The following is a 12,139-nucleotide window of genomic DNA, read 5'->3' on the forward strand; positions in this document are numbered from 1 at the left end:
GATGTTGTTTTTTTGTAGGCCAACCTGGAAGTTAGCATCACCCTGGTTCCCTCGACAAAAAGCCAATTTAATGTTTAAATGGCTTTTGGATTACTGCAGAAAATAAGCTCTGTGGCCAGTAAAAATGTATGATTCTAACTCATTTTGTTCAAGATAATCAACTGATAATCAACAATTTTGAAGTCTTAAAACAATGGGTCTTATTCACCAAGCATTCGTACGCACAAATTTGTGTGAGAAATTTTTACGGACAAATCATGATTCACCAAAAACTTTCCTACTATTTTTTTTTCTAAATTTACGAAAAGATGTAGGAACAACTGAAACCACACAACCACACATATGCAAAAAGCACATTCTCTGTGCAGCCTTATAATCATGTTCAGTAGTTAGATTTCATCTCTATGACTCATCTTAACTAACATAACTCCAGCTAATGAGAACAGAACATTTTTCTTCTGTTATCTTAATGTTTATTGCTTCATGTGCGTCTCCTGTATTCAACACATTACTCAATGGTCATGTAATCAGATGACTTATCTCTCTGTTCCTAATGTTCTTTGGCACTTCTTGCTGTTTAGATAAGCATTTCTAAATGCACTCCTTTAGCTATATTTTCCAAGCTATTTTTTTGTATTAGTTATGCACCATCTAATCAAGTTTCAAATGCAAAAATGCCTATTGAGTAAAATTATTTGCAAAGACAAGGATTCAAGACCAATGAAAGTACTGTCTGTGGAGTTTATCATAATTGTATCACAGACAGTTCTACCTGATACATGTTGAGGACTTGCTGATCTTTGTCGTTCTCATGGTGTTCCTGTCTCTTTTGCAGAAGCTGAGCACTCTCCTTCACCCTACACAAGAGCTGACAACACAAAACAGACATGAGCCAACTAGAACACATCTACAAGGTCCTCTGACCAATCAAAGCTTGAACTGACATTGGTTTCTACCTTCTTTAACAGACTGACAGTCTGCTGTCTGACACCTGGTGACTGACTGTTCAGATTAAAAGGCAAGAAGTGGCGGATCAGCTCCATTTCTTGTCTGGACAGTTTTTCCGTGCTACGATGGCTCTCACATAGCAAACCCAGCGCATCCATTCGCACCTGAAATGACATAAACAGCCACAATTTCCCTTTTGGTGTTCTAGTGCCACAGAAATGACACACTTTAACATGTCAGACATGAATTATTAAATGTTCAGTAAAATGTAACGTGGTTCCAGTTAACCTGATCATGTTTGTGCACCAGAGCCTGTCGCATTAGTGGGAGAGACACCAAGCCACCCCACAGTTCTTCCTCACCAGACTTGAGAACCCCCTGAGATCGGGCAGCACGCAGACACGTCATTAGAGCACCCAACGCACCTCTGCTACCAGCCCCTGAGGAACAAGCATACTTGACACTTAAAGGCACACTATATAATTATTTCGCCACTAGAGGCTGTTTATTCAAAACAAAGGCGTAGCTTGATGACACCTTGATTTCGTGGAATCATGGGAGTTGTTGTCTTCACCTCTACAACCGGTGGAGAATACGATGGGACTCGGGCAGAAATCATATTCATGGATGACCGGTAATGTATTAAAGATTTATTAACGTTACGAAAGCCATTGGAGCGATTGCTAAAGAGAGACAAGCACGTCACACTCTGTGCATTCGCTCGGCGGCTACTATATGAGACATATGGTGCACACTGCAGTGAGGTAGATCAATATTAGGCATGGTAAATACGGTACTCGCGGTAAATCAAGAAAACGAGATTTAAACAAAAAGGCTAAATGTGTTGAGCTGTATAACAATGATTAGTTTTCTGTCGATTAATGTATCCAAACAGTTGCTCAGCTGTCTCATAAAACACTTAATATATTAAAACGTCTTTGTTGTTTCCATGGTTTCTACAAAATAAAACCGGATATCGAGGGTAACGCGGGTATGATGTCATTGATAGGCGACGCACGGATACGATCTGTGTCCTGGTTAAAACTGCTTATTTCTCTGGATTATTCTTAGAAACATTTGGGATAATGTAAGTACACAAATCAACAAAATATATAACGTTGTTCTAGTGGTTTTTGGATATTTTGATCCAAAAATATTACATAGTGTGCCTTTAAATATATATATATATATATACACATACACAGTCCTATACAATATGCCTTTCTATAATTCAGTATCACCATTTTCTAATTATCATTTCAAATACCCTAATTTTATACACATATAGGCAATTATGTGAATATTGCAATGAAAATTACTACTTTTTTTCAAATATGCTGATTTTTCTTTCTTTCTGATTTAGCATTTTTTCAGGATTGTTGATGAACAGAAGATGATTAGCAGCATTTATTTGAAACTGAAATCTTCTGTAACATTATAAATGTTCTTACGATCACTTTTTGCTTTTTGTCAATTTGATGCATCACTGCTGAATAAAAGAATGAATATCTTAAAAAAAAAAGTCTAATCTTATGGTAGTATCCCCAGGTGTACATATAATTTATATACACATATCTGTATATATTACATTGCAGGTCTCTTACCCTCAGTGCAAGACGGCATCTCCTGTAGGGCCTGTACCATGTGGCTTAGGCTGGAGGGGTTGCAGCGTAGCAGTTTGGGCAGGAAGTAGTCTAGTATATAAGTGGTTTGATCCAATCGGGCTGTGCACAGTACCTGCAGCAGAGGTGTCACCCAAACCTCGTGCCATCCATCTATCCACGCATGCCCATCCCTAAATCGCGCACATAGCTGGGCCTTATGACTGACAAACAACTTCTCCAGAAGGTCGCTGGCGTACGGTGCCAGCGTCTGATCGCCCATCAGACCCAGCAGCCTGGATGGAAGTCCACCATCAAGCTTGAGTAGATACTCCGCACCCAAGTGCTCCACCAGGCAGGCCAGTGTGCCGTACTTCCCTTTCATATGCCACTCCAGTGCTAGAAGGTCCCGGGTGAGCTGGCTGATGTAAGGGTCGCTGGTGGGATCGGGCTTGTGATCACTGCAATGCTGGTGGATCTTGAGAAGGTTCTGGAACAGGGTGCGTGTCTGGTGGCGGACCCCATCCAGCGGGTGCTCCCAGTGGGCATAGATGTGGTGGTGAAGGCGTGCGATTAGAGGAGAGCCTCCAACCAGAGACGAGCGAAGGAGAGGGGGACACGTGTCGACCTGAACGCAGTCAACCGCTGCTCCGCTCCAGAGAGTCAAAACCCGAGCCACTACCATCACTGTACTGGACTCCTTCACTCTGAGAGAGATTTATGTTAGAGAGCAGATTACATGGAAATCAAGGCTGATCAACTTTAACTAGCTACTTTAACCAAATTAACTAAGAACAGTTTTACGATGTGAAATAAGGTGAATTCAGAGATGCAACTTCTCTGAGAGAAACAATTATATTATTACTCGTACATTTTGCTTTCTGTCAACTGAAATGCTGTAATTAATTGTGTTCTTTTATAATTTTTTTATTGATAACCCATTTTACCAATAAGAAATGTGAAAAAAGAATGTATTTCTAATTTATTTTTATTTAAGAAAATAGTTTTTTTTTAGTTTTTGGTTTATATTGTGTTGCATCTTTATAAAGACTTTTTTTTAAATGAATGATGAATATACACTACTATTTAAAAGTTTGATGAATTAAATTGATCAAAAGTGACAGTAAGAAAGACATATCATGTTAAACAAAAAATATATATTTCAAATAGATGCTGTTCTTCTGTACTTTCTATTTATCTAAGAAAAATCTTTGGAAAAAAATTAAATGGATTACCACAAAAATATTAAGCAGCAAATACTGTTTTCAAAATTGATGATAATAATAAGAATAAATGTTTCTTGAGCAGTAAATCAGCACATCATAATGATTTCTGAAGGATCATGTGACTGAAGACTGGAGTAATGATGCTAAAAATTCAACTTTTCCATCACTGAAATAAATTTTCAATATATTAAAATAGAAAACAATTTTTTAAAATTGTTATAGTATAAAAGCGGTGAGCATAAATGGTGAGCATAAAAGAGTTCTTACAAATTTTTTTTTTTTTTTTTTTATCTAACAGATTCCAACCTTTCGAATAGTAATGTCCACAAAATTGAATGCAAAGAAAAAAAGTCTTATCTTCCAGTTTATACATAAACAAAAAAATCCCTGGTTCAGATAAACCACTGACCAGTCAATTGTTAAAATCTGTTTTTTAACCATATCCTTGTATGAATGTGTTTGGCATCTTCAATACCTTGTATCTAGAGACAGGAGCACTTCAGGTATGAGCAGCAGCAGTTTCTCTGTCTGTGGACCGTGAGTCTTTCCTCTCCAGCTGAGCATAGCCAGAGCTCCATGACTCAGATACAGAGCCACAGCTGCAGGCCTGCTGCTGTCATACAGACCTGCACAGCTCAGCCTCAACCACTGGGGGACGGTGTCGCCTGCATCCACTGAACACTGCAGGAGACCAGCAACCTACAAACACATTTCACACACAGCCAGGAATGGGTTCAAATGCAGCTCAAGTTGAGATCATTTATTCAAACTGAATAATGATAGATAGTACAAAATACAATGCAAGAAGGAAGAAGGAATGCTCACTTACTATAACTGGTACATCGTCTCCATTCCCCATAATAGATCTAATGAACAAAACAACAGCCATCCCAGCAGTGCTCTGGACCGTCTGAAGAAACTCCTCTGGATGGGGCAAAAAAAGGCAAGAACTTAAATATAATACAAAAATAAATACAATATGCAACATTTTTTTTTTAAATACAAACAAAACCTCATTGTCAATTGCATATGAAGAATACACTGGTCTTAACAATACCATCAGTTAAGATACATGTATAGCAGTTGAGTAGTCCACAGAGAACTTGATGCAGATCAGATTGGTCACTTGAAGCTGAAAGCATTGCAGAACTAATGGGTTCCTGAGATCTCTGAACCACCAGCATAGAGGCCTTCACCACTGCCAGACAGGACTGCATCAGCTGAGCCTGGGCCACATGACGACCCGCCAGACCCCTGAAAAACATACAACAATAAACCATGTCACAGACAATTTTCAAGGATTCTGGATAATAGGAACAAGATGTCAACATTTTCATCCATGTATACAGCACATTATTCAATACACAAGTGAACAGTTTACCTGTTCTGCTCCACATAATAATTCAAAGTCCTTTGGAAGAACTGGAGGACTATGAGAGAGAAAAAAATCAGTGGCTGTATTTGCAAAACAGAGCTGAGAAAGCCAAAGGTATGCCATTAAATTATTAACTTGTTTTCTAACCTTCTGTTAGCAAGCGATGAACACATTTCTCACCTGTAAATCAAAAAGAACTATTTAAAAATGATATTACAGCCATTTACACTACCTCTGAAAAGCTTGAGGTCTCATAGATTTAAAAAAAAAATAAATTTAAAGTTGCATTTACTTACAGCAAAACGGTAATATTGTGTGACGTTATTACAAATTAAAATAATTTTTCTATTTTTATAAAAAGTAATTTATTGCTGTAATCGCAAATCTGACTTTTCAGCATTACTCCAGTCTTCAGTGTCATAAATACCATGTCTTCTTACCAATCTGTCATCCCTGAACATACAATATGCAATACAATAAATACAAAAGTGGGGGGAAATAATTATTTATGATTTACCAGTCAAATTTGTAACTAAGTCAAGATAATTTCCTTTAATGACAAAAAAAACTGGATTTCCAGAATATATTCATCCCAGAATATATTTAACAACCTTAAGTTATTTCTTTTTCCTACATTAGCCTATAGTGTATCTAACAGTCCGATTTCATGAAAGTGCATGTCTATAGCACAAATTTTATTTCTTGTGCCATTTATACAGCAAAAATAGTTTTTGCGTGCATTTGATACGCACTTTATGGCGTGTAATACGCACGCACACCCTTATTCCTAGCCAAGGGGTTTACAGTGCATATCATATGCACGCAAAAATCATTTTTGGCGTATAAATGGCACGAGAAATCAAATTCGTGCTATAGATACGCACCATCCATGAGCACATTCGGCAATAAGAGCTAGAAAGACCACCAAAACTGGCATTGATGAATTGATGAATCTGAATGTAGTTAACACATGAACGCTAACATGTGATCGGGCTGATGTGCATGTTTATATGTCACAAGCTTCAAATTGGAATTCATTTTTTGACATGCACACACTGCACAAATATACAAAGTTTCCCGGTGTTTGTGCTTACAACCATTCTCTTACATAAGTTCTTTATTTGTTTTAAACAGTAGACATAATAATTTGGACACAATGAATGAGCATATGAACCTGCCGTGCTGCTTCTATTTATCACGCAGTAAAAATGCGGTCACCATCTGTGGATGAGAATCCGAAAACAAAGACTGGTGGGACGTTGTCCTGATTCACTTCATAGATGCTGAGTGAAAGGAGAATTTCAGAATGACGGAACACTCATTTACATGACACTTTATTCAACAGGAAGAAAAGCTTGTTCAGCGCGTCATACGTCGTCCTTTCAGTTTCGGTTTTCAATCCAATCAAGAGTTTACATGTTCTCTCGATCGGATTAGAAAAGTAATAAACCACCCCTTTCAATCCGATCAAAATTATTTGCAATGGAGCTGACACTATGTGTTTTTTAATGGGTTATGTTATTGCCCTACTTGTTTTTAAGAAATATCTGTATTGACTGCTTGATCATACCACCGTATTATTTACCGCCATCCAAGCCACATATTAAAGCTTGGGGAGCCGCAGGAGGCTCTTGAGTAACACTGACTTACCAATTTTAAAGCCATCCAGACAAGAAGTGATGCTATCTGTTAGGTGTGAGAAGTGATCTGCGTTCATAGAGGAGAGAGAGGAAGACAGGCACTCAGACAGGCATCCAACCGTTTTCTCCTCCAGCCAATCTGGGCCACTACGTAGTGCACTGGTGGAAAAGAAAAAGAAAATGCCATTATGTTAAATAAACTAAGTCATTAAAAAGAGTTGCTGATTTCAAGTCACATGAATGACAGTGAAATGTGGGTACTTTTAACCTTGCTACAGCTCTCTTAAGTGGGTTCTTAGCCGGCAGTGTGGTATAAAGGAACGCTAGTGTGCTCAGGCAGGCATGAAGTAAAGGACCTGTAGAGGATTCATCCTCTCTCAACTGCTCCAACATGAAGCCTGCCTGCAGTCAACATGCAAAGCAATGAATTAAAAGTGTTAAGCGGTTACATTCAGTATACTTATATGATGAATGTGATGCAGACCGACCTTAGAGATGAGCTGGATCTGCTCAACCGGGTCAGGTGAAGATAAACTGTCCTTCAGCACCTGAGCAAGCTCTATTGATCTACTGTCCCCCTCCACAGATAAGGAATCTGGGAGAAAACATGAGATATAAAGAAATATTACAGGAAACTATAAGCATTTGCAACCACTAAAGGTTGATATCTGTCACTCACCTGTCAGGCTCTTCAGCTTGACATCATCCAAAACTACAGCCTCCACTTTAGGTGTTTTTTTCTTCACAACCATGACTAGTTCTGGGACATAAAAACAAATGCAGAATAGCATCATACATTTATCATTTAATTATTTAAAAAGCTAATACAACAACTGAAGAAGATCAACTTTAAACTACAGCGCTTAGTGCAACCTAGTCACTTTATTGTTTCCTGCAGACAATTATTAAACCGACGTTCTCCCACACCGTAACACCCTATTTTACTGCACATTCAGAACACTTTAAGGCATGAACCTATATTGTCATACCTTTGGAATAAAACAGGTACCGGTGAAAAAGTTCAATACTGCGTGTAGAAATCAGTAATTCCACAGGAACATAACATACACGTGTGACGCGTCAATTCCGGAGTCGCTATGAAAGACCGCCCAATCAAACATATGATTGGTCCAGACTCAACACTACAGATGTGTGATTGGTCCTCAGGAAAGTCAATCATTCATGACGTCACCGTTCTCCAAAAAAACGTCCTAACCACACCTACAATGGTTTGATTGTGCGTGCTCGTAAAAAGCACGCCCCTGAGCCCGCCCACTTCCACAGGACGATGCTGGAGTGAAAACTTTGAGCTAGAAAACGCTCGCTCTTTATATCATAATTAGGTCATTAGTGCAATAACAACTGGGACAACACGGAATAATATTTTTATTATGGTGTGAAACCAGTGCCATCTACAGCACTGTAACACTGAGTGTCGGGTAAGGATATAATCTTTAACTATTAAAAAAAAAGTATTAGTTTGTTTTTGTTAAAGGGAGGGAATAATTGCTTAAATATGAAGTTTATGTTGTTTGAAATACACTATTTGTTGATTTTATATGATGTAAATGTAGTTAATATTGATAAATTATGTTCTGTTCTATTCTGTTCATTTTCATGAACACAACTCTAATTGTATTGCATCGTTATTCTTTCAGCTGCAGTTAACTGGTAAATGTACATGATATACCTTTTTTATATCACGATTTTAGTTTAAAATTTGTATGAAAATATACATTATACTCTATATACTGGTTTCTATACCATATTCGTCATTTGAAAATATATATATTTTGCCTTAATTCATTCATTTTCAATGGCCCACTAATCTTTAAAAGTACAAATATTCCACATAGTGCCTGAAATGAGGTCAGCTGTCCAATCAGCTGAGTTTAACATGTAATTACAGTTATGAGGAATCAAATTTGCTCTGTATTAACTGTATTGAACTGTAGAGAACCTTTAATGGAGCCAAAGGACCACTGTCCATCTACTCCTGAGATGCAAATTCCTACCACAATTCCCAGATCCTTGTATACATTTCTAGATCTACATTTAATGACTTTGTTATCCACTTTGGCTCACTTTCCCTAAATGTGTCTCTCAAGGAGGTTGTTCCACAGTTACATGTTGTTTTTATTCACATTGGTTGAGATTCAAACCCTCAGTCTTATTTACCACAGCTTAATTGAGCTCAACACATGTTTGCACTCCCTTTGTGCTCATGCCAATGCTGTAATGACAGCTTATTATAACTAGAGAAGTTGTAGTGTAATGTGTTCACTCACACTTTTCTGTTGTGCTTTACAACACCTGATTTACATCAGTTAACACATGTTTTTCATAATTAAACTTTTACGATGGAAAAGTGTGATGGTGTATCAGTGCTGGCTGGTTTGGTTTGTTTTTATAGTGGTGGTCAGTTTGCCCAGGGCTCTGCCTGGCCCTCGAACACTTCTGACGTTTTCACACAACCAATACAGACTGTCTTTGCTGTTTATTTCCAACTATTATTGAATTGAAAGTTTGTCTCTATTCCAGTTAATATTGGAATTGGGTCATATTCTGGTTGTGCATGCACCATATAAATGTTTTGATTGGGTATTAATAAGATTATTAATACGATTCCAGTTTTTTAAATCCATAAAAGACAGCTGGCATATACCTGTATTAATCAGAATGTTGTGGCAAATAAACACCCTCTTCAGTATATTCACTGTTTATTTACATTTTCATTGTGAATGCCCAAACAAACATAGTTATGAGTTCTATGACACATAGGAAGTTGTGAAAAGTCAATCACGTTTTGAAGCGAGGTGGAGACAGATTATTTTGTCTAAATGTTAATAAAACAAATTTTGCAACTCATGATGATGATTTTAATGTGCTTTCCATTTCCATTTTCCATTTGCATTTCAGCATTTATTCACAGGTGAATCAACATGGTGGGTGTTACGCCCCGTGACTCAAAAAAGGGGACGCAACAAAAAAAAGGGGACATAAGAAAGCCAATCCGTAAAGAAACGTTTTTATTTAGATTAAATAAATATACAAAAACTATGTACTGTAGTAGTCAGAAAGTCAGCAGTGTCGTGATGGGTGTATGGGTGAGAATGTAATGTGCTGTAGTGTCGTGATGCATGCAAAAAGAAAGATAATCCAACAATAACTAAAGCAATCAAGTTGGCCGTCCGCGCCCTCTGCCATCGAGCTTGCTTCTCTTAAAGAGGCAAGGGAAATTAGGCACAGGTGTCACGGATGCAACCTGGTTACGGGGGCGGAGCCATCCGTCTGCTACTGGGAAAAAACCCAATGAAGACCCAGGTCGTCACACTCCTCCCCTTAGAACAGGGATCTATCTAAGAATCCCTGCAAACAAACAAAAAACAATTAGAACAAAAACAAACCCTATACAGAGAAAAAAATGCATCCCCTTTTTTTTTTTTTTTTAACACCCATTTAAACATCATTCATAGGGGAACGTGACAGTGCGTCTGCCACAACGTTTTCAGACCCCCTAATGTGCTTAATATCAAGGCAGTAAGCCTGAAGAAACAAAGACCAACGTATCAGCCTTTGGTTCGGACAGTGAAGAGAGTTTAAAAACGTCAATGGGTTGTGGTCTGTGTAAATGACAACAGGTTGACTTGAGCCAACATAGATGTCAAAATGCTGTAATGCCCAAATCAAAGCTAGAGCCTCCTTTTCCACCACGGAATAATTTAGCTGGTATGAGTTGAACAAAGTTAAAACTGCAAATTAACGAGATTTTCCTTATCAATCATGGGTGAATGAATCTCAACATTAATTTACAACTATTTTGATGACCTATTTACAACCATCAAACATTGCTCCAATGTTGTTTTTTAATATTGAAACAACAACATAGCCTACAATTTTTTAACTTTTTTTTTTTTTTTTTTTTTTTACGTTGAAGGTCAGTCACATGCCGTCTGGTTTTGTTGGGTCATTAAGTTATCTAAAGTCCATGTCATTAGTCACATTTCTTTTTTTACAGAAGTCCCTCCTGACATTTTTCATGTAGATAATGCATGTAGATAATTATGTGGAAACATGCCTAAGTTAAACTGGATTTTTACTTTTCTTTCTTGCATTTAAACATTTTGAAGCAAATCAACATCATGGATCAAGGTTAAATCACTGCTTATATTAGTTTCGATTTTGCATATGGAATCACTGTTGATATCGCAACATTGTTTCAACATCTTTTCAACATGAGCGAATGAATGTTGTTGATCTGGTATTTTGTTAACCTTTTTACATTGAGCATTAAGCGTTATTTAAGTGGTTTTTTTTATGTTATTTTAACCACATTTCAATGTTGAAATGTTGCTGGTTGTTCAAAATGATGGTTCCTCTGTGCTCCTTAGAGAAAATATGTACATATTTGTTTAGCTATACATCACCCAGCCCTGCACATGATTTATATTTGGACCTATGTTCATTAGCTTAAGTTCTTGAGTGGTTTTCTACTGCATGTTCTGTTTGTCCGTCTGCTTCAGTCTCATGCTGTGTATATAATATTGCAGGGCCTGAGGGGTGACGGCATGGCGGAGGGTGATGAATGTGCAGGCAGGGAATGGAAAGACAAGTACATGGCCCTCGAGGCCCTGCTCTTCAAGTTCCGTGGGCAGATGAGAGTCATCCGAGAGCTCACGGCAGAAAAGGTCAGTCAAACGCACTATGTCTCGGTCCCTGAGTCCTTTCACTTGGACTGCTGTTTTACACTGGTGCTCTCGGATCTTTAAAAATCATTATATCAGACTGCATGCTGCTGAGCAAGTAAAACCTACTTTACCCCTAGCCATCTTTTATTAAAATAATAACAGACGACGCATAAGATTTGTCTGCAACTGTCACCGCCCCACTAATTCCTGTCTGTATTAATATAGGAGAGATACTCAGTAGTGTGAATTCTAGGAAAAGCAAAAAAAGCCACCTAACTATTTGCTCATTTCCATGTTTGGTTTTTATTTCCATGTGTGTGTGTGTGTGTGTGTGTGTGTGTGTGTGTGTGTGTGTGTGTGTGTGTGTGTGTGTGTGTGTGTGTGTGTGTGTGTGTGTGTGTGTGTGTGTGTGTGTGTGTGTGTGTGTATTTGTGCCATGGCATATTTCTTTGGCCTATCTCGAGGGAGAGCAGATTAGAGGTTAATATAAACAGACGCCTGACCACAGGGCTCCAGACTGCTGCATTCTGGGATAGCAGAATCGTCTTTGAATTACAGACTCGAGATGTATTTGGGTGCTTTAAATGTCTTGCCTTTGGGGAGAGGTCAAGTTTAGGATTTTTCTTTTACAAAATATATATTTATATTGTATGTTTTACAT

The 12,139-nt window shown here is 37.9% G+C and overlaps 2 protein-coding genes across 4 annotated transcripts in view; one reads left to right on the top strand and one right to left on the bottom strand.

Annotated features, from left to right (window-relative positions):
- Window positions 1–7,884, bottom strand: part of thada (THADA armadillo repeat containing) — a 107,089-nt gene extending 99,205 nt beyond the window's left edge. Inside the window, exons 1-14 of one of the 2 annotated variants that reach the window (XM_081351949.1) lie at window positions 7,780–7,884; window positions 7,470–7,550; window positions 7,279–7,385; window positions 7,059–7,192; window positions 6,801–6,949; window positions 5,298–5,330; window positions 5,157–5,205; window positions 4,833–5,029; window positions 4,605–4,699; window positions 4,251–4,474; window positions 2,553–3,256; window positions 1,237–1,388; window positions 957–1,112; window positions 773–868 (exon numbers count right to left, since the gene is read on the bottom strand). In XM_081351949.1, the coding sequence (XP_081208075.1) occupies window positions 773–868; window positions 957–1,112; window positions 1,237–1,388; window positions 2,553–3,256; window positions 4,251–4,474; window positions 4,605–4,699; window positions 4,833–5,029; window positions 5,157–5,205; window positions 5,298–5,330; window positions 6,801–6,949; window positions 7,059–7,192; window positions 7,279–7,385; window positions 7,470–7,542 (2,169 nt within the window). In that variant the 5' untranslated portion in view covers window positions 7,543–7,550; window positions 7,780–7,884. The remainder of the gene's footprint in view (window positions 1–772; window positions 869–956; window positions 1,113–1,236; window positions 1,389–2,552; window positions 3,257–4,250; window positions 4,475–4,604; window positions 4,700–4,832; window positions 5,030–5,156; window positions 5,206–5,297; window positions 5,331–6,800; window positions 6,950–7,058; window positions 7,193–7,278; window positions 7,386–7,469; window positions 7,551–7,779) is intronic. The other variant, XM_081351950.1, reaches the window with a different exon arrangement.
- Window positions 7,885–8,068: 184 nt separating this feature from the next.
- The window catches only part of plekhh2 (pleckstrin homology domain containing, family H (with MyTH4 domain) member 2), a 44,181-nt gene continuing 40,110 nt past the window's right edge, over window positions 8,069–12,139 (top strand). For both annotated transcript variants that reach the window (XR_014029037.1, XM_081350547.1), the window contains exons 1-2: window positions 8,069–8,229; window positions 11,341–11,478. Coding sequence is in view for 1 of the 2 variants with exons in the window: in XM_081350547.1 (XP_081206673.1) it covers window positions 11,359–11,478 (120 nt within the window). In the remaining variant the exon portion in view is untranslated. The remainder of the gene's footprint in view (window positions 8,230–11,340; window positions 11,479–12,139) is intronic.

This window comes from Scardinius erythrophthalmus (assembly GCF_964197995.2).
Source record: "Scardinius erythrophthalmus genome assembly, chromosome: 21".
NCBI classification, from domain to species: domain Eukaryota; kingdom Metazoa; phylum Chordata; class Actinopteri; order Cypriniformes; family Leuciscidae; genus Scardinius; species Scardinius erythrophthalmus.